General features: G+C 36.7%; 3 protein-coding genes and 1 long non-coding RNA gene across 4 annotated transcripts; 1 reads left to right on the top strand and 3 right to left on the bottom strand.

Annotated features, from left to right (window-relative positions):
• Positions 1 to 1,097: 1,097 nt before the first annotated feature.
• On the bottom strand, positions 1,098 to 5,615 carry LOC126726313 (uncharacterized). Its single transcript, XM_050431545.1, has 5 exons — positions 5,261 to 5,615; positions 3,694 to 4,608; positions 2,323 to 2,511; positions 1,731 to 1,926; positions 1,098 to 1,600 (listed from the first exon to the last, which is right to left on the bottom strand). The coding sequence occupies exons 1-5, from the start codon at positions 5,399 to 5,401 to the stop codon at positions 1,416 to 1,418; spliced, it is 1,626 nt and encodes a 541-aa protein (XP_050287502.1). The 5' UTR covers positions 5,402 to 5,615; the 3' UTR covers positions 1,098 to 1,415.
• Positions 5,616 to 7,812: 2,197 nt separating this feature from the next.
• LOC126726312 (uncharacterized) lies at positions 7,813 to 9,729 on the top strand. The gene is made up of 3 exons (XR_007655790.1): positions 7,813 to 9,072; positions 9,177 to 9,272; positions 9,402 to 9,729. It is a non-coding gene; the product is annotated as an uncharacterized LOC126726312 (long non-coding RNA).
• Positions 9,730 to 11,872: 2,143 nt separating this feature from the next.
• On the bottom strand, positions 11,873 to 13,112 carry LOC126726311 (uncharacterized). Its single transcript, XM_050431544.1, has one exon. It carries the CDS (start codon positions 13,012 to 13,014, stop codon positions 12,121 to 12,123), a length of 894 nt encoding a protein of 297 aa, XP_050287501.1. The 5' UTR covers positions 13,015 to 13,112; the 3' UTR covers positions 11,873 to 12,120.
• A 5,541-nt stretch (positions 13,113 to 18,653) lies between these two features.
• LOC126726310 (transcription repressor OFP5) lies at positions 18,654 to 20,332 on the bottom strand. Its single transcript, XM_050431543.1, has one exon. It carries the CDS (start codon positions 20,077 to 20,079, stop codon positions 18,745 to 18,747), a length of 1,335 nt encoding a protein of 444 aa, XP_050287500.1. The 5' UTR covers positions 20,080 to 20,332; the 3' UTR covers positions 18,654 to 18,744.
• Between the last annotated feature and the right edge of the window lie 590 nt (positions 20,333 to 20,922).

Below are 20,922 nucleotides of genomic sequence, written 5' to 3'. Positions count from 1 at the left end.
TTACTGCCCTTAAAGTCAATATGGTTTAGCTGCCCTTACACAGTTTCAAGACAATCTTGAATATATTTTTTTAAATTTTATTTATGGAACAAAATAATCTTGAATTGGATCATCAAGAATATATTAAAAATGATGTCATTACGAAGGCTGGTAGGCTTTTCTTTGCGTAATCTATTTTATTTAAAAATGATGTCAAGTGGGGTAGGCTTTGCTGAAATAAATATAATTAAAAAAAAAAAGAAAAAAAAAAAGAAAGAAAGATAGAAAGAAGAAGAAAGTGGGGGCAGGCTTTGGCATCTTCTTAGCCTTTTTATTTCCTTATTATTCTATTTATTGCAGTGAAAATTTAAAATTGTCTGTTCCCTTGTTCCATTCAGTTGTACAAGATCTTCCTATATATGCACAATACCGTCCACAGGTTCAAATGCCGAAAACCCACAATATGGCAATATAGCTCGGTTCAATGGATATTCTTACCCCGATTTCGCGTGCTGCCTTCGTAAAATGAACTAGTAAAGTGCATAGATGCATGTTTTGTTTGCTTCATGGAAATGCTTACCCAAGTATTGTTTGGTAATACTTGGAAAGCTGTATTTTATTGAACATTATTACAGTCATATCAAAAATATACGCTAGATATGTTTCTTGAAAAATGTACCTATGTTTGGATAAAGCAAGATGGGAAAAGTAGAGAGGAAGAGAGAAACGTGTCCAAAATGTACTAAGGGTGTGTTTAGATACCACTTATTTGCTAAAAACTAAAAACTTATTACTGAAAACACTGTAGCAAAATAATTTTTAAATGTGTGAATAATGTTGTGGAACCCAAAAATGCATTGATATGCGCGTTTTTGTGTTTTTGGTTGGATCATGAATAATGCCGTGAGACCCAACCAAAAATGCAAACGCACACTGGCCGCTATGCAAATGCACACTAATTATATTTTGGTTTTCTTCCACTCTCCTTTCCTATTTTCAATTCACTTTAAAAATTAAAAATTAAAAAGGAGGAAGAACAAGGGGAGTGCATTCCCGCAGAAGGCCTCAAATTACCCTAATTATAGGGCGAGAGTTGGAGCCATGAGACACACTAGAACTTAACTAATTTTTATGTTCTTGTAATAAATCACAATCTGTTCAACAATTCAAGTAATTATATACAATTTTAGGCAGACATAAGTTGTTCCACCAAGTACTTGTCATTAATCATACATTGCATTGATGCATGGAACTAGTTTTTTCTCCTCTTTTTTGTAATTTTCACAAATTCTCCATAAACGTTCTATACATCACCTGATTATTGCTTTACATGCGCAAAGAATGGCAGCAAAGAACCTGTACAAACTAAAATGCTTCAGATTGATATTGATCACTGCTGAAAGTTGGTAAAGAAGTTTATCGCCAACTCCATCCAATCACCACTCAAATTTCTGATATATATCGGCAAGAGCATTATAGAGGATGGCAGCTGCAGGAGGCCTTGGCAGGGAGCCAAGAAGTATATCTAATGAGTTCAATGACTGGCTGCCATAGAAACGAGAATTCTCCTTTGTTCGTGTGGTGACAAGACTCCCTTCAAAGGAACAACCAACGAATGCACCTGCATGTTCAAAGACAATCAAATTCTGCAAGTACAAAGAAGGAACTACCTAAAAATATGAAAAGTGGAAACAAAGAGGAACTGTAATTAGCTTTCAACAGATGCATGCACAATTTAGAATGAAATGCACCTTTACTGCAGCTGTATGTATAACAAGCAGCATATCCGCCATCACCAGCTCGTAGATCAGCTTCAGCTGCCCTTCCTACATTTCCCACTGCTGCACTCAAACCAGCTCCAATTGAAAGATGGACATTACCGCTAAATGTCTTGACGGCATCAGTTGTTCTCAACACAATTATGAAGTCTGTCAACTCCCCTCCGGCCTATAAGAAAAAGAAAATGAGGTTTTCAAATTTTACAGAAGAAAAGAGAACTCATACATAATGAGATCAAGGCATAAGAAAGTTTTCCCGCAGATGCATATAGGTGAATGCATACGCGAACGCAGGCTTGAATTTTAAACATGAGATAAATATCTATTTTGGATAAATAGTCAATTGACATATGCACAGAACAAAATTTGAGGCTGTTCAAATTTTTTAATATTGTTTGCCTTGAAGAATCTGGTAAAAGAACATACAATGACAATTTTTTTTATAAGTGAAGAACATACAACGACTATTGCTTGTAACATGTTGATACAGTTTGCTTCCATTTCATATAACTTGGAACAGATAAAAAGAATTTATTTCAAAGTTATTATAGATGAATTAGCTCACCTGAGCCCCCCAACCCATACCAAATGTAGAAATGGCAGATGGAGGAGACCATGAACCATCTTCTCTACGAGCAACCACAAGTCCAGTTCCTATGTTGTAGGTAACCATCACTCCAACTTTCACAACAGTAATTATAGCAAGGCCTTTTGCTTGTCGTAGAATGGCATCTGGAATTTTCTTCTCAGGTACCTGAGCATTTATATAATTTTATGTTGCACCAATTAAAGCACTAAATAAGAACCCAAGAAATTTAGCCAGATAATTGCACTAGAAGCACATTCAGTATATAAAATTAACACAAGAAATTAAGTTTTTTTATATATTCAATAGTTACTTTGGGGGAGGGGGATTTGAACTCAGGATGTTTCCATTAGAAACACGAAGAGGTGTTAGCTAAGCTACAAGGTTTTTGGATAACACAAGAAATTAATGTAGAAACACATATACAAATTCTTCTCTCCATTCTCAGTAATGTGTGAAACTAGACACAAGTTTCATCTGCAGTAATTAAAAGAGAGAAAAACCTTAAAGCAGGTAAGACAGTTGCTTTACTAAAATGCCTTCTTTGAATAAAATACTAAGGAATATATCTAATTCTAAAAGCTAAACCCAAACCCATCAGAAAATTTGTTTCAAGACTTTTATTGAAGGTTTAGGCATCGGCAATTAATTTTTAACTGGTAACTCATACAAGCATCCAATCGGTCTTGAACCCACAACCTAACCCTCCACCTAGCACTTACAACGGAAGGAGGTGTCAGTTGAGTTAGAGTTCATTGGCAAATTACCTCCAAATGTAGCATTGTTTGTTTGGACAGCAACACTGGAGAAAACTTTAACAGTTGATAATCTTGTAAAGCGGAAGAGGATTATTATGGATTAGTGTTGTATGTGTAAATAAAACAGAGTTGTTGCATGTTGACCACATGCTAATTCGCTGCTTAGTGGCAATGGAATTATCAGTTTTTTTCCAAGTGCTATTTGGTGTGAGATGGGGTCAAGCCTAATAAGTCAGTTCTTGCTTCGTTTCAATCATGGCAAAGGAGACCTACCTGTTTCAGAAACAGAGCTCCGAATGTGGTGCCATCATGTTTCATGTGGACTATTTGAAGGGAAAGAAATAGGTGGATGGGACAAGAGCTTGTTATTGATAGAATAAAGTAATCTCGTCCAATCTCTACCTTTGGCTGTTGTTAGATAGTAGTAGTCTATGAACTTGATTTTTTGGACAAATTGCATACTTGATTATTATTTGGGGGATACTTTAGCATACAGCCTATCTACATAAGTTATTTCCTTTGTATTGTCTCTGTTTTAGGTTTTAAATAAAATTATTTCTACTTATAAAAAAAATTAAACTCAAACTCTTACCTTATTATACTTGCGAATTGTGTTTGCTGCCTTATAGATCTCATATTCCATGGACTGTCCCCAAGGAAAATTAACCCAGGATCTCAAAGTACTGAGGTCTGTCAGGTCATGGGTTGGCAACTGAGCAGCACGACTTACTTGGTCCATCAAGTATGGCTGGACAGACTCAATCCGAACACAGCATACATCACAGACCCGTTGGGGGTCTCCAACCCGGAATTTTGTAGGCAGTAAGCTCCTTCCTTTAGTGCATTCACCACAAAATATTCCTCCGCAAAACCGGCAGTGATGCCTGGAGCAGATGATTGGATGAAACCTCACACCACATAGCATACAAGCAGAAGCAGCACTGTCAGGCAACCATTTTGGCGGCTCTGCTTCAAGTATTTCCCTTACATTGCCAAAATTAGCCTCTGTAAGAGTCTGGGCGATCTCATTCCAAGCTTGCTCAAGTATATGGTTTGATACCAAAGAAAATGTACACCTGTGTATATCACCCGAAGCTAAAGCACTTACTTTCCCACGTGCCATGAGTAACATCTCCTCAATCACATCCCACATGGTCAACTGCTTTTCTTCCCCAAGGCACTGGCCCCACCCCATATCACCTTCAGGGAAGTAACCCCCATTCGAGTGAAAACCTTTGGCCCACTCTTCATGATCATTTTCCAACATTGGTGGAACGGAAACAGGTATCCAAACCCCAGTATCTTCAGATAGCGGTGAGTCGTAAAAGAAGTATTTTCCTTGTTTCTGATGGTCAGCTTTAGAGTCTCTTTTCTGATCATTCTCTTCTCTAGAGCCTAGAGGTGAGTCTGTTTCACATTCTCCAGATTCATTCAATCTTTGGCTCTCAGTAACAGCAGTGGACAGCAAATCATTGTGCTCTTTGTGATTGTTGAACTCCCCATCATTCTATTATCAGTATGAACAAAAAGCAAATCAACTATCACTCAACAACGCAGAGATGCAATTTAAAAAAAAAATTCAGCTTTCACAATCTACCTTATCGTATGGGACTCACAAAGCAGCAGTCAACCTAGCAATAATTAAGTGAACAAAAAAAACTAATTTCATTCAATGAAAACCTGATACTCATTGACCCACCAACCCAATATCACCTACAAGGCCCCGATTCTAAATTACCGAAAACCATAATCAGAAAATACAAACAAATCAAAACTATTTAATGAAACAGAAATATAGTCTTAATAATGACCACTAAGAGCTAAGAATCAGAATTCCAATGGGAAATCATAAAACATTAAAAACCCAGAAACCAAACTCAGTTTGAGTCCTAAAATTTAGATTCTTGACCTCCATTTTAGGAGAGAAAGCTAGCTAGGTTTGGCCATATCAAAATAGAAAGAACTAAAAAAAAAATCCAACAATCAGAAAATATTAGCGAACATGAATCATATGGATTATAATCTAAATTAACAGTAATAAATTTAGCAACAAATTACAATAAAAACTCAAAAGTTCAAGCAAATAATCTGTATCGATAATCTTCCCCAAAAACAAAAACCAAAAATTGACAAAATTAAACAAAGAAAAGTAATAGTACCGGCGGAGAATCGGAATCACTGCAATCTAAATCTTGTGCAGAAGATGAACTAGAAACCCTAGGGTACAAATTGTGGGTTTGTTTCTGGTGGGTTTGGAATTGAATCGTAGAAGAATCAAGGTTTTGGTTGTTGTGTTCCATGGTGGATTTAACTTAGGAGTTAGCGAAAATTCTCATCTACAACACACAAACTACATACATGTTTTGTTTTGCACTCCAAAACCCAAAAACACAAGAAAACGTTTGATTAAGGAACAACAATAAAAGAGTTGGCACTTTGGCCAAGCTCTCTCTGGAACGATTTTACGTTTAGCTTACGTGTTCTTCTTTTTGTTTTTGGTTTTTTTTTTTTAATCAATGAAATTGAATCGGTTGGAATTTGGATGGTTTATAGGGGCCGAAAGAGAAGGCCCAATGAAGGAATGGCAAGGCAACTGTTTTTATTATGGGCTGAATGCCCAAATGGATGATTTTCTCTTACTTTTATGGACAACAAAGTGGGCCCACCGTTGTGGTACGATTAAAAATTAAAATTATTTCACTCTTTAATTTATTTTTACTACTATTTATGAGGCTCAATGCACTTTTTGGCACTATTTATAAGTTTCATTATACTATTTCAACTAACTTTTACCTTTATTTACAGTACTTTCAGCAATAATTTTTCAGTCTCAGTAAAATAAGTGGTATTTAAACACATCCTTAATCTAGTCAGTCAATGATTTTGTTGTCTAATAAAAGACTTGGAATTCTCTTTTCATGTAAAACAAAAAACAAAAGAAAGAAAGACTTGGATTTATGGTCAGTTTTAGGTTGGAGCATTTTTCAAAATTTTGGAATAATTTAGCTTGGCCTTAAGTTGGTTTTCCTTTATTTTGGGCTAATTAAGAGTAACTTTACCCCATTGCACACCCTAATGCGATAGTCACTCTACTAATATAAGTGCTTATAGGATGTAAGGGGGTAATGACTGGAGTTCAAGTCTACTGGAAGGAGTTTCACCCACATATACACTTAGATTAAGTTAGAGTAGAATTTCTATCTTGTAAAAAAAAAGGGTAAATTACAAATTTAATACCTATCATTTTCACTAAATGTCAATTTGGTCCCTAATGTTTCAAATGTGTCAATTTAGTCATTAACATTTTGTTATTGGGTCAAATTAGTCCTTACTGTTAAGCGATAGATGGAAAATGTTAACATGGCTAATAGCTAAAATAAAAAATAATTTTATGCCAAATCATAATGTCACGTGTAAGCCTTACTAAGAGAATTTTTTTTTAAAAATAAAAATAAAAATCTAGCTTAATAAAGGTCTCATGTTGGATCAAAATCCCTAAATCAATCACGCCCTATGGCCCCATCCCCAATCTGCTACATGTTTTAGTCCAAAGAGGAGAATGTGAATCTTGAAAACATATTTAGCCAATATGCTCAAACAATGCCAAACAAGCTCACGCTTGGAGAGATCTGGGACATGAAAGAAGGGAATTAAGTTGCAGTTAACTTCTTTGGATGATTATTATCAAAGCCCTTCTATAAAACTCTTTTTATCTCCAACTTAAAATATTTGCTTTTATGAGATTTTTACTCTACAAGGCATAGTTACCTGTGGGTGTGGGTGGGGCTTGCAAGTTTGCAACTAAGCTGGAGTGGATAGCTTTGTATGTCTTGGCTCATGATGAGGATGGTATTGGTATGCTGAATCTATCATGCTCCCAAGCCCAATGAAAAAAACGACACTGTTCTCTACCTTGGTCGGTTGAATTCCTTTGTTAATGACATAAAGCATCCTTTAAACTCCTTTTGACGGGGCTTCCCTTTTGCCTACTTTTGAACTCCTTTTGCAAGGATTTCTCTTTTCTTAGGCATGTGGGATTTTTGAGGCCTCACTGTTTTCTTCTCTCTGGACCAAAACGTGAAACATATTGGGGTTAGGGGTGTGATTGATTTAGGGATTTTGATCCAAATTTGAGACCCCTTAGTTTTTATTTTTATTTTTTAAGTTTAATCCTAGTCAGCAGCACACTTGGTATCTGAGTTAGCATAAAAATTATTTTTTATTTTGGCTATTAGCCACTTCAATATTTCTCATCCATTTTTTAACGGTAAGGACTAATTTGATCCAATAACAAAAGGTTAGGAGCTAAATTGACACATTTGAAATATTGAGGACCAAATTAACATTTAACAAAAAGAATAGGGACTAAATTTGTAGTTTACCAAAAAAAAAAAAAAAAAAAAAAAACTTTTTCAAGTTTTTAGGTGTGAAAAACCTCAACACCTAATTCATATAATATATATTTAATACAAAATAACACACACACACATATATATATATATATATATATATATATTTGGCGTATCTAAGATTTAAATATCCATTCAGTCAACTATAATTAAAATAAAATATCTCATCAAAAAAATAAAATAAAATAAAATATATATCCCTAAAAAAAAAAAAAAAAAAATTAAAATCACGTATATATTTTAGGTGTTAGGTAAAAGGCTGAAAGCACAAACCGTACGTCGCCGTTTAACGTGTTGGACAAAAAGCTCCGTATCAATTCCATTTCCATAGTAATCTAGAAGCTGATAAAAAGGTGTTGGATAGGAGAATGAAAATGAGGATGATTCCTCTTAACTTACTACTTTTACTACACATGAAAAACCAGGTGCGGTAATTGCCTCTTCTTTTAGCCTTTTCACAGTAAAAAAAAAAAAAAAAAAAACATAAGGGAAGAGAAGGTTTCACTTTCGACCTTTCAGTTCCTGGGTGGAGCCAGCCACAATAAGTTGTGACTTGTGAGAATTGTCAGCGACTGAAGATGGGTTTTGGTCTTCGGATCTTGGTTTCAATCCTAGTTGTCTTCCTTCTCCTCCAAACTCTCAACGCCACATCTTCATCAAGCGGTCGAAGGCCACTAGCTCGGAACAAGAACCGTCAGATCCCACCCAACTGCACCCACTTAGTGTCGGAGTCTCAGTGCTCCCACAACCCGCAGTGCCGATGGTGCAAAAGCCAGTCTCTCGACGACTCCTGTTTCGCTAGATCCGAGGCTTGGCGCTTGCCCCTTCAGGTCTTCTCTTGTGACCAATGATTTTTCAAAATCCCAATTCAACGGATTTTTTTTTATAAGGAAAAGCTTTTCTTTTTCTTTTTCTTTTCATGTTAAAGATTGGGTTGGAAATGAAAAAAAAATTTGATCATTTCTTATACTAATTCTGTTTGGTTTGTGAGAGAATGTCACTAAACTCTGACAAAAGAAATTCATTTGGGTTTGGGTTTGGGTTTGGAATGGAATCTCTGATTTTTGTGTAATCCTTTTTTATTATTATTATTATTAATTGAGTCTATTAATCAAATTACTTAAATTTTGCATTTTGAGAACTTCATATTGCATAAAGTCCAGAGTTGTTGTTGTTGATGTGTTTTATGTAAATTGTGTGTTATGGAACCAACACTTCTGTCTATTGAGTGAGAAAAGCCGCATGATACTCCATATTTTTATCGCTGAAGAATTTGTTCAATAAGGTGAAAATGTAGACCGATACTGTTAGACGTAGTAGTGTCTATTGGCTCCGAGCTCTTCCTCACCAGTTGAAACTTGCCATTGCATTTGCTAAGGTCATGCCGTATTCATCTTTTATCAGAAAGAAGCAAAATTTAAACATTGAAGAGTCTAAGGCTGAAGTTGTATATGCCCTGTACTCTCATAAATTTGTGAACACTATATTATCTTGTGTTCGTGATCAGCATACATTCTGATTGGCGTCGACAACAGACAGTTATCACTTTCCCATTGATCATGGTATCACTTCGATTTCTAACCCACTGGATTTGGTTCATGACTACTGTATAAAAAAGTTATTTGAGGTGGAGGAAGATACTAATTTAACATTCACACCAATTCAGGCAATCTGGTTCTTTTTCCATAGGCAGCGGTTATCTGCAGGTGCGTGCTAGCCGATGCCCAAGACAAGGGTTGTACCGGTGGTACCGCAAGTGATGGTGAGTGAACTAGGATGGAACACATGAAAGTCATAATGTATTTCTCTATGATGTGGTTTCCCCATTATTGTAATGGGTACTTCTCATCTGTCTCTCTCTATCGTTGACCATCTAACTTTGAATTTACAGCCACCCTATTAATCATACTGGGAAGAAGAATCGCTTTTGTGCATTAAAGCCTTACTCCACTCCACATTTGTACTAGTCCATGATACTCCTATTTTGTGACTAGAGTATGGTATTACAAGCAACCAAACAGGTCCTTTAGAAATTAAGATCCTATCCAGAGCATCAGCCTCACTTTTCTGGCATAAATTTACCCCAGAATTTCCTCAGGTGTTTCTCATGGCTGAGCCATTCTAGCAGTCTGCTACCTTGTTCTTTGTCAAGTCACTGGTGATGCTACTTAATTCCAACTAAGTTAATTTTTTATACTTAATTTAATATCTTCCTACAAGTTAGAGACTTAAAGTCTTTATTTGGCATTCAAACTAAAAGGGGCAGCACAATTGTGGCTTGGAATCACACATCATGAAGTGTAGGTCACTAGTTAAGATCTCCCCTTCCCCATTCCTTTGGGGCCACAACTTAGGAAAAATAATTCTCCGTGTGGAATTCATCCAATTCCTTAAGTAATGACGAACTTAATCTGACTTCTGTTATACGCCCCTAGTTCTATGCCACAGGGCTAATTGTAGACAATTTCTTGGCATATGCTTTCTAATTCCACATTCTGGCTTTTCTTATGTTGTTTAATGCTACAAATCAGTCTTATATTGGGTTTGGATCTTGATATTTAGCCTCTTCAGGCTAAGGTGTAGCTCATATAGCACACTTACTCACCTTGTAAGAGCAAAGTAGAGGGTGAGGTTGTGGCTTCACAGCTCACAAAGTGATATTAAAATGATGCTATGCAAACAGTTCCATATTGTTAGGAAGTATATAAATTTGATGTTAAATCATCCAAAAATTACATATATAGGGTCAGGTCAGGGATTGTCAAGATTTTAGGCTTTAATGAGACATTACCAAAGTCTTGCCGTACTCAATTCTGCAATGTTCTGATTGGTCATTATCTGTATACAGCAACAATAAAGCAGAAGCACACTTGTGCTATGCTTTAGATAAGGCTTGCATCATAGAGGATTTATTTCATTTGAATCTGTATATAGGGTAAGAACAGTTCCTCAGGAAAGGTTCTCTGAAGTGGTGGAGAGAAGCAGAAAAGCTTCGCCATTATGAGGCTTAAGAGCACATTCCTTTTAGAAATTTGAAATCGTATTCCACCTTGGACTCTTCACAACCAGCATCAGCCGCCGCGGGGGGGGGGGGGGGGGGGGGGGGGGGGAGGGGGGGGGGTTGTTGGTGGGAAGAAGGTATAGAGCTTTATTAGTACAGTATGGAAACAGGAATTTGGTGGGGAGGCATTCACCTGAGAGAGCATTGCCTTTACCGGGCAAATTTCTTGCAGACTCACGTTGAGCGTTATATAAAGGCATCTGATTTCGTGAACTTTTAGTTGCAAAAGTCTCCATGAGGAACTTAGAGACATGGCAATCCAGCGCCTCGCAAAGCCTCTGTTCCTTCTTCTCTAGTGAACTAGGGAGCCCATGAAAAAGAAAACTTGTTACAAGTGCAACCTTACCAAAGTAAGCAAATAGTCGGCTACACTATCACTCTAATTTTCAATTCTGCAACATTGCAAATAGTGAGAGAGCTCAAAATGTTGTATTTTCAGTTTCACCCTCCAAGGAGCGCCATTTGACTAATATGACTAGGTCTATGTCTAATTGTCCACAGATTCCCCAGCCAGTAGCCACATTCATTCTTTCTTGTTAAGTATATCCAATACAAGTAATCATCAGTTTATTTTATTGAAATCTGCCACACTAAGAGAAAGCACAATGCAGCCCTCACTCGTATCTATCCTTATAAGCCAGCTGACAGTTAACTAGCCAAATCCTTGAGAGAGAGAGAGAGAGAGAGAGAGGCTAAATAAACTGATGATCACTAGTATTGGATACGCTTACAGGGAAAAATGAATGTGGCTACTGGCTGGTGAATCCATGGACAATTAGACATAAACCTAATCATACGGCACTCCTTGCAGGGTGACACTGAAAATACAACATTGAGCTCTCCCACTATTTGCAATGTTGCAGATTTGAAAATTAGAGTGAGTGTAACTAACAGTTTGCTTGGTTTGGTACTTCCGCAGGTTGCACTTGTAACAAGTTTTCTTTTTCATGGGCTCCCTAGTTCACTATAGAGAAGGAACAGAGGCTTTGTGAGGATCTGGATTATTGTCGACACAACCTTCTAGTGTTTGGGAATCTTGGATTCAATCAAAGTATCAATTTTTTCAGCAACCTGAGGCCCAAGAAAATAGAATAAGAGAAACAAAAAGCTGTGAAATGTTTTGGAAACATATTTATGTCAAATAGAGGGACATGTAAGTTAGCACTTAGCACAAAGCTTTAACCAAACAGGCAAAATACTTTCTTAGTCATTTGCAAAGAAAACTACATGTCAAATAAGTGCAAGCCCCACACTCACTTGGAAGCCTTATCATTGGGTCAATAGTGCTAATCCAAATTACATTTTTGAAGGATCTAATTATTCTCTCCTTAATTGACATTCAAATGAGAGTGAGAGACACAGATACAAGTGGGTACATTAATCATAAAATAAATGACTAGAGCTTCTTTTCTCATTTCAAATTGAACAACTCTTTGTTCAATAGTACACATAGTAGTATATCATCATTACAAGAAAAAAAGAAACTCAAAAATGAAATAATTAATAAAGAAAAAAAAGAGAAACATTACTTAAAAAGACTAGCAAACCATCAAAGTATTTCATCTCCATTAGCCATAAACTGCTTCACAGCATCCCTCATATCCTCATAGCAATCAGAACTCTCAAAGAACTCAATCAACCTCCCCAACTCCCGATCACCAAGATCATCTGTAAAGGGTCTAATCGGAATTGCATTCTCGGGCTGAAGCGCGGTGGCATTGGGGTTATCATCCACAATCACCACCCTCTTCAAATCCCTCCCCAAGTCAGACAAGTCCTTCACAAACTTCCCATCAACCTCCTTGCAAGAATCCCTGTAGAGCCTGTGAGAGATCACGCAATCCGGGTCAAGGTGATCGAGGACTAGAGAGGCATACTCCTTAAGCCCTGCGGTGAACACCACTACCTCGAACTTCTCAGACAATGCAGCCAATAATCGGTCCACACCAGGCCGTTTCAGCACGTAGAAATTCATGAATTCTCCCTCAATACTCGGCCTCACCACGAAATCGAAACGTTCCGGTGGTGGGTCCGCCTTGGAATGGATCAATGTCTCGTCTAAGTCAAGAAACACCGTTCTCTTAGGCAAGATCATCGGTGGGAGAATGCTGTTTTTCCTGTTGTTGCTGCTGTCGAAAATGAGGGTTCTTTGGACTGTGTTTTCGGTTTCGGGTTCGAAATCGGATTCGTCTTGTGGGATTTTCTTGAGGATCTTGAAACCCTTGTGGCGATTCGGGGTTCCGATGCGGGCTAACTTGGAGAAGAGCCTGATGAGGCGGCGGTGACACGTGAATATAGACTTGTTGATGGATGCTAAAACCGTGGCAGATGCCGCCGCTACATTCTTATTCTCAGGGGTTTTACGGCGGTGCCGCCGGGGAAGGATCCGGCAGTCTTTGATGCACTTTGTTGGTGGGGTCCTCTTGCAGATCTTGGACACCATTATTCTTTGCTTTCAAAGACAGAGACAGAGAGAAAGAGAAGGAGAGAGAGAGCGAGAGAGAGGGGTTGGTGCTTTGGTGGTGCTTTGTGCAAAATGAAGTAAAGGGGGTGGAGGGTTTTAAATTTTGGTTCGGTTGCAACGGTCATGAGTGTGGTTGGTTCGGAACCGAAGCTAGAGTGGTTTAAGATAATAAATAGGGTTGGTTTTCTACTTTGGATTTTGGAATGGTTTTACATGTATTTTTTCATACCTTGGCTTATTACGTTCCAATTATTTGAGGGTCCACCAGTGACTGGGTTCTACCTCTTTGTGAGAGGGTTGGAGTATAGTTCCAGATTATGCAATAACAACCCGAAAGTGAAAATGATTAGTTGGCGGCAATAGCAAGCAGGTTGTTTTATTTAATTTGTTTTTTAACACCATAAAATTATAAATCACTATAAATCATTATAATTACAAAACCTTAATTAAAAAAAAATAGTTTTAAAAACATTTCAAGCCATTTTAAATTTTAAGAATACAGTTGTAAAAGCAACTATTTGAAGTATATATGTAACCTTCTTTTTGGCTCTTTGGGGTAAAAATTTAAAGAGAAATGAGGGTGGAGAATGGAAGGAGGCGAAATTGTCAGGAGTACTAAGTGGTTAAGCAGAAAAGAAAGTGATTTTTGGTAGTTTAATTTAGGGTTGCAAACTAGTGAAAATTTGGTTGAGTGGTTTTTTATGTTAGAACTGGAGGGGAAATAGAGAAGAATGGTTATTATTATTATTATTATTTTGAATTTAGAAGATTGCTTATTTGTGTTAGATGACAAGTATATTTCAGTTGTATCCACCTCTTGTATGTTTCGCACATCACATTTATAGTAATGGTTCAATGTAAAATATGTGGATTGACAGCTCAATAATCATTAATCACTTAAATTTATAACTTAGTAAAATATAAAAAAAAGGCATCTTGAGCATGTTTTTTTAACCACTTTTATATATATATATATATATATATATATATATATATATATGAAATTCTCTATTTTACCCCAAAAAAAATGTTATATATATATATATATTTATTTATATATAAAATTAAAGAGAGGTTTGAAAGAATAACCACTATTGAAGGTATCTCCTACTCCCAATTGCCCACATATCAGTATGCAATGAGCGCATATGAAAATTTCACTACGAGTAGAGGGATTAGACCAATATCAATGTCAATGTGACCCATGGCTTTGACTAGACTAACATAGCTCAAGCGTAGAGAACACATGTGAGTGAACCTAACCATACCCGATTAAGGACAACAACAAAAAAAATGCCAGTAAACTTCCAAAAATATTACCAAAAGTAAGAGCTAAAGATATGGAATGGAGCTGAGACTTGTTTTGGGAAGTAGAAAGCAAGTTAGTACCAGTATTGGAGAGTAGGAAGAAGTGGCATTGATTCTACTATGTAAGTGAGTGTGAGCAATGACAACAACGATTAAGGCTGAGCGTAAACCCAATAAACCCCATCCGAAGAGTCTTGGGCGGGTTAGATGGATTTTCAAGTTTGGTCCAGGCCAAAATCTCAGGTGAACTTCGGGTCTCGAGTCAGAATCGAGTCCAACCCAACCCGCCCATAAAAAATGTTAGAAAGTAGAAACTAAAGTATGATATAATACAGATATTAAAAAATGGAATGTAGACTGTGTAGGAGAGTTCTAGTTAGTCCTATTGGATGATAGAGACTTTTGGTCAATCATATTGGATGTAGATGATCTATAGTCAATTATGTTGAATGGTGGGGATTTCTAGTTGATCCTATTGGATGTAGGAGACTTCTAGCTGATCCTATTGGATGATGGGGGCTTCTGGTAAACCCTATTGGATGTAAAAAGACTTCTAGTCAATCCTATTGAATGATGAACATATCTAGTTGATCTTATCGAGTGGAGAAAACTTAGAGTTGATCATAAACTTATAGTTGATCGTATGATGATGGAGACTTCTAGTCGATTTTTGGGTTCTTAAAAACATACCATTAAATGTAGATTGACGAATGCTAAAAAATTTTAAGGTAAAATTTTACTAAAATTTTATTTTTCATTCCTAAACTTTAAAAAGTTCTTTTTTTCAACCTTAAACTTTGTAAAGAGTTTTTTCGATAGTTTAGAAACAAAAACAGGGAAGAAATTTTTTTTTTTTTCAATAATTTAGGAATGAAAAGCAATTTTTAGTAAAGTTTAAGAACATAAATAAAACATTTTCAATAGTTGAAGGACAAAAAATGAACTTTTCAATAGTTTAGGGATGAAAAATGAACTTTTTAAAATTTAGAGAAGAAAAAAAAAAAAAAAAAAAACTTTCTATAAAGTTTAAGGACCAAAATAGTTTTTTACCCAAAAATTTACCATGTGAATGATTTTTGAAACACAATTTTTAATTATATTTGTGACGTCACAAATATAATTAAAAGGGTCGACCCTTTTAAATTTTTTTTCATATATATATTTTTTAAATCCATGGTGTTGCATAGCAATACCATTGTCTTTCACTAGAAATAATCGTTTATCATGAAATTTTTGCAATGACTTTGCATTCTTCTTTGAGCACATAAGGCACAATGCTAAATTGAATTTTGAAATTTCAACACTTGGGAAAACATAATTTCATGTGTAAAACATTGTTAATATATAAACAATATAACAAATATGCTATCTCATTTTTGGGTTTTCTTACATTAACATTTTTTTTTTCTCTCGATGATTGGATAGCTACCATAGTGTGGATGGATTTGAACTCTTTACGTCTCATATAATATACATGCATTGTCAAATTCTAGCCCCCCCCTGTCAGCAATCTCATTCAAAGAAAATCGAACTTACCAAACTTATTGCCCCTATATTTCAACGAGAAAGAGTATGGCTGAAGCAAAATCAAAACCTCAAATGCTTGCTGCTTCAAATGGCTTATGGGCACCACAAACTCAATGCTCTCCTCTAGTTTCTGCACATTCGTCTCTAGAGCAAGGAGCTTCAGATGTCTCTTCTGTTCTATTATATCGGTTCGGCTAAGCTCTCTTCCTCTCATCTGTAACTTTTTCTCCTTTTAAGTTCCTGGGCACACACTTCAACAGTGCACGTCTCCATGGCCTGTGTGCAAAATGCAAATCCTCAAAAAACTGAGGTCTTCTTTGCTGTTGTGCAGGATGGATTGAATGGACAGATTCTTGATCATCTTCTGAAATTTTAAGAAATACACTTCCTGTGAGTGTGAGATATCTTGGAGGAACGTAATTGGTTGAGTTTGGAGATTATGATAAGGCTTTGTGGGCTGCAGCTTCAAAAATCAGGAACCTATTCATGTGCTGAGACTTGGGAACCAGTTAAGATTCAAGGCTCCAGTTGTAGATAAGTTTGAGTGCAGTAGGAGTTCTTAAGTTTTGAGTGCTTGTAAGGGCTTTTTTTTTTCTTCCCTTGCCTGCTCTATCTTAAGAGCATTAAGAAAATAGTGTAGACGTACAGGCATTTATGGCAATATTATGATGTTACTTGTAATTTCGTGTTAGTGGGATTTGGATACAGGATGAGTTGCTTAGATCTGAATTTGTGAAAGTATTTTTTTTTTCAGTTCATCTCCATTTCTGGTAGAGTAGCAGAAGCCCTGCTGAAAAGGCTACAGCTACAAAGTTCTTGATAAGATTTGAGACATTATTCACATTCATTACCACAGAAGGATGGAAGCATATTTAGCACCTGAAGATTTTGTTAAGGTTAACATGAATAAATATTGCTAGCGTGCTACCTAGTGTTCTTCAATTAGTTCAAGCAATTTTGCGTTAGCTGCAGGCAATCTTATTTCTTAATGACATACAGGTAAATGCCATTCTATGATTGAAAAAGAAAGCCCATACCATCATTTCTACTCCAAATTAGTACATTTTCCATGTTTACCACCATCAATTCCAAATTTCTGATTCTCATATTGCCAGATGTTGTCTGTTTTCGCTTACATTGACAAACCGATAATATAATTGGAATACAGTAGCGAAAGCTAACGCAAACTTTCACCAAATACTATGTCCTCCTATTGGCGCTGATGAAGAAACTTATACCTTACCCATGAAGGCTCCCCCCCACCCCACAAGTTTTTGATTGTTCAAAATGGGTAAAAACCTTTAATTCATGTGTATGCAAGTTTTGGGTACACTAAAAAGTGAGCAGATTTTGCTTGATAGAATACTGAATAAGGATGTCAATTCTAAGCGTGCAAGTGGAAAGAGGGTCAATGGAATTACTAAGTTGATTGTCTATTCAAAATGATGTAACGAAAGTGGAGGAACTTTATTGTATTGGGGTATGTGGGGTTGGATTACTCAGAGAGAGAGAGAGAGAGATGTATTTTTTAAGAGGTCATCAAACATTGATCTTCTCAGAACACCATGATCATTGGTATGCACATATAACTTGTTTTGAGGAGGTATTGGTGCTTGCCCATAATTATGAAAAATGCAAAGGCGAGCCAGACATTGCATGCCCAATGGATTTCTTATCTGCATCACTGCATGTGCTGACATTGGAGCTTTGAGCAGGGGTGAGTGGCTTCATGCTTTTATTGCTAAAAGATAGGATCATAAACGATGGTTAATTTCCTTCAAACGTGTAAGCTTGCCAATGTCATGAAATATTACATCTCATGGCTCATGTTTATGAAGTTCAATCAACAAACCATGGAGACCATGGCTGTATGGTGGACACTTGTTGCATTGGACTATTGAAGGCCAAGGAGCTTGTGAGAGCAATGCTGCAAAGGGAAGCTACTGTGATTTGGTAGTCTATTTCAGCTACTTGTGAAAACCATGGTAAGACAGAATGATGTTATGAATGTGAGGAGAAAATGAAGGCACTTAAGAGTAAAAGAGAAGCCTGAATGTAGCACAATTCAAGTGGTTGTCAAGGTTCATGAGTGCTTAATTGGTGAAGAAATGACATCTTGAGAAAAAGTAGACATAAGTAATAGATACGATAAATTACAGCTTTTAACTCTTCATAGCAAAGCTAAGATATTAAGAATTTTAGATTGGGTACCAGTTTCTGTTGCATTACTGCCTAGCTGATAGAAAAATGGACTGTTGTAGCAGACACAACAGCTTAGAACTAAAATTACAAGCAGAAGGAATCTGAAAATTTTGTGGTTAAGGTTAGATAAAATTACTTGAATCAGTCCTGCTAAATGCTAATGGAAGTTAAAGCTGGATGTATGAAAGTGAGTAACAGCAAAATCCATGGACTTACTATGGGAAATGGCACCAGTCCGTCAATAGTACAAATGGAATGGAGAGGAGTGTCTTGTTGGTTACAATAAATCGTTAGTTCCATCCTATACTAAGTTTAGGCCCTTCTCACCTAAGAAATTTCCACCACATTTCATCCAGTTGTCTACCAGAATGACAACAGTGAACATTTATTAACAAGCATATAACTTCAACTAAAACACAAAACCTCACCTTTCAAATTTCATCCACATATCACATGTGTATGCATGCAAACAAAAGTGCAATATAGAAATTATTGCTTGGAGTTGCTTCCACCCACAATTTCTGATGCTACCTATTCTTTTAATAAATGTATGCAATTGATATGAAGTAAGATCTGCAACCTTGTGCAAATTAGAAACATAATGTTAAAACATTAACAGTGTTAACTATTTACAAAATGATAAGTGTTTTTCTATCATTAGCTAAGCAATAGTTAATTATAGCAACAATCTTCACTATGTAACTCACTACTAAAACAGGCCTTGTTCAAGTCGAACCACACCTGCCGGAATACCTTGATGATGAGGTCATGGTATTCGTCAGAATTCAAGGTTAGATAACAAGCCAAGAGTTCTTCAAGCTCTTCTGGCCGGCTGATCCTTTTCTCGGTGATCATCTCAAGCATTGAATCTCTGAAGTCCTGCTGTGGATCAAATGAGCATTTTGCAACAGCGAAGCTCTCCAAGCATGTTGTTTCCTCTACAATTTTCTTCTTTTCCTTCTTTTTCATCTTCAGTTTTGATTTCCTCATGTCTTCCAGCGCTTTTATTCTGCAGATTTCAACCTTGGAAGCCGTTCTTGGAGAATAAACTCTAGCTTTTGAATTCTTCGTTGTTCTTCTCCTCTGTGGGTCCTTGCTTACATGAAGAGATTTCCTCTCTTTCTCACTCTTTGACTTCAGCTCTTCAATTTTCGTTCCTTTCAACTTCTGCCACTCTGAACAAAACTGTTCTGCCGAGAGTCCTGCAGTTTCCTCCAAGTTCTTAGTAGCAAAAACACCATCTTCTGCAGTATCTCTTAGGCTAGAATTCTTAGAATTCAAGGAAGGGGAAGAACAATGTTTCTTTGAGCCAGAAGCTATCAGTTTGTGCTTATCCCTCTTAGGCGTCCAAATTGTCCTTGGAGATTCCCATTCCAATGATTCTTTGTCCACAGATTTCGCAGACTTCCATTCTCTTTCCAATTCCAACACCTTCTCTTCCAAAACTTGCGGATTCATTTGACTTAATTTCCATTCTTTCTCAATCCTTTTCCATGGTGATCCGTCTCCATAACGAGCATCAACTTCCGGGGAAATCTCCTCATCTTTGTGCAATCCTCTCACTTCCCTTAAACCCGAAAGCATCCCATTGAGCTTCTTAGCCTCTTCTCTTTCCCTCACTTCACCACAATTCGATCTAGAGCCCCTGCACCTAGAAGATGGGACATGAACCTCATCATCAGATTCATACCAAACTGATTTCAAGACCCCTCTATTCTGATTCCCATTAACAGCCTCTTCTCTAAATGACAGTCTCCAAAAAGCATCATCATCATCATTCCCACCATAAAACCGACCACCATTCTCACCACCACCACCACACTGTGATGAACTCATGGAAGCAGTATTCAGCTTACCTTTTTGCCTTACCTTTCCGGGTTTCGGTTTAGAGTTGATGCCCATGTGTTTGAACTTGGAAAGCCATGAAATGGGAAAGACATTAGACAAGAAAGAAGGCTGAGACAAGGAGGAAGGTGAAGAAGGAAGTTTCTTTCTTCCCCACTTCATGGTTTCCTTAAAAAAAAAAAAAAAAAAAAAAAATTCTTTGTGTCTGGATGAGAATTCTTTGATTTTGTTAAGGTTTTTGGAGATTCCCACAAGAAGTGAAAATGGATGGTAATGGAGTTCAGTTAGAGAGGGAGGAGGGACAGTTAAGCTGTTATAAATGGGAACGTGGGTTTCTTATTGGATTTCTGCTGTTTTTTTCAAAAGAAAGGCCCGCCCATCTTGTGACCACTTACCCACCTTTTCCTACTTTATGATTTATGGTTTGTAATCTATGCTTGTAAAAGATTGGCAAAGCAAGGGGACCTCTTACCTAGTGCACAATTTTTTTTTTAGTTTTTAAAACTTAATAGTACAAATCAAATAAAATCCTTGAGAGAAAAAGTTAAGGAATCTCTTGGATGTTCTATGTGAAGGAATAAGTAACAAAGCAAATTCACTCATGGTGGCCTTAATTAGAGCAAGTGGTCCACATGTTTATATAATTAAGCACTGTAATTAAACAGTAGCCCACATTGTGTGATGTGATTGCTCAAACAGCTACTTGGTTAATTGGTTTTAAGATGAGAGGAAGCCTTGAAAAATTATTATTATTAGCACACAAATTTGAAATTTCCATTTTGGGTAGTTTTGAAGAGAACGAGAAGAACTAATAATTTCTGGGTTCTAGTGTATTGGGAGAGTTTTTCTCTTTGGCCATCTTCCTTTTATGCATAAAATTGGGTAGGTTCCTTCTTTTGCTTTTTTTTTTTCTCGACTTTATTTTTCGTTATAGATTATGTAACTTTTTTTTTTTTTTCCTTTTTTTAGTCAAAGGTTAGCAGTGGGCCAGTGACCAAGTTGGTT

The sequence above is a fragment of the Quercus robur genome, chromosome 5, assembly GCF_932294415.1.
Source record: "Quercus robur chromosome 5, dhQueRobu3.1, whole genome shotgun sequence".
Classification (NCBI taxonomy): domain Eukaryota; kingdom Viridiplantae; phylum Streptophyta; class Magnoliopsida; order Fagales; family Fagaceae; genus Quercus; species Quercus robur.
The sequence above is the reverse complement of the archived record's forward strand: the minus strand, read 5'-3'. Positions and strand labels throughout refer to the sequence as shown.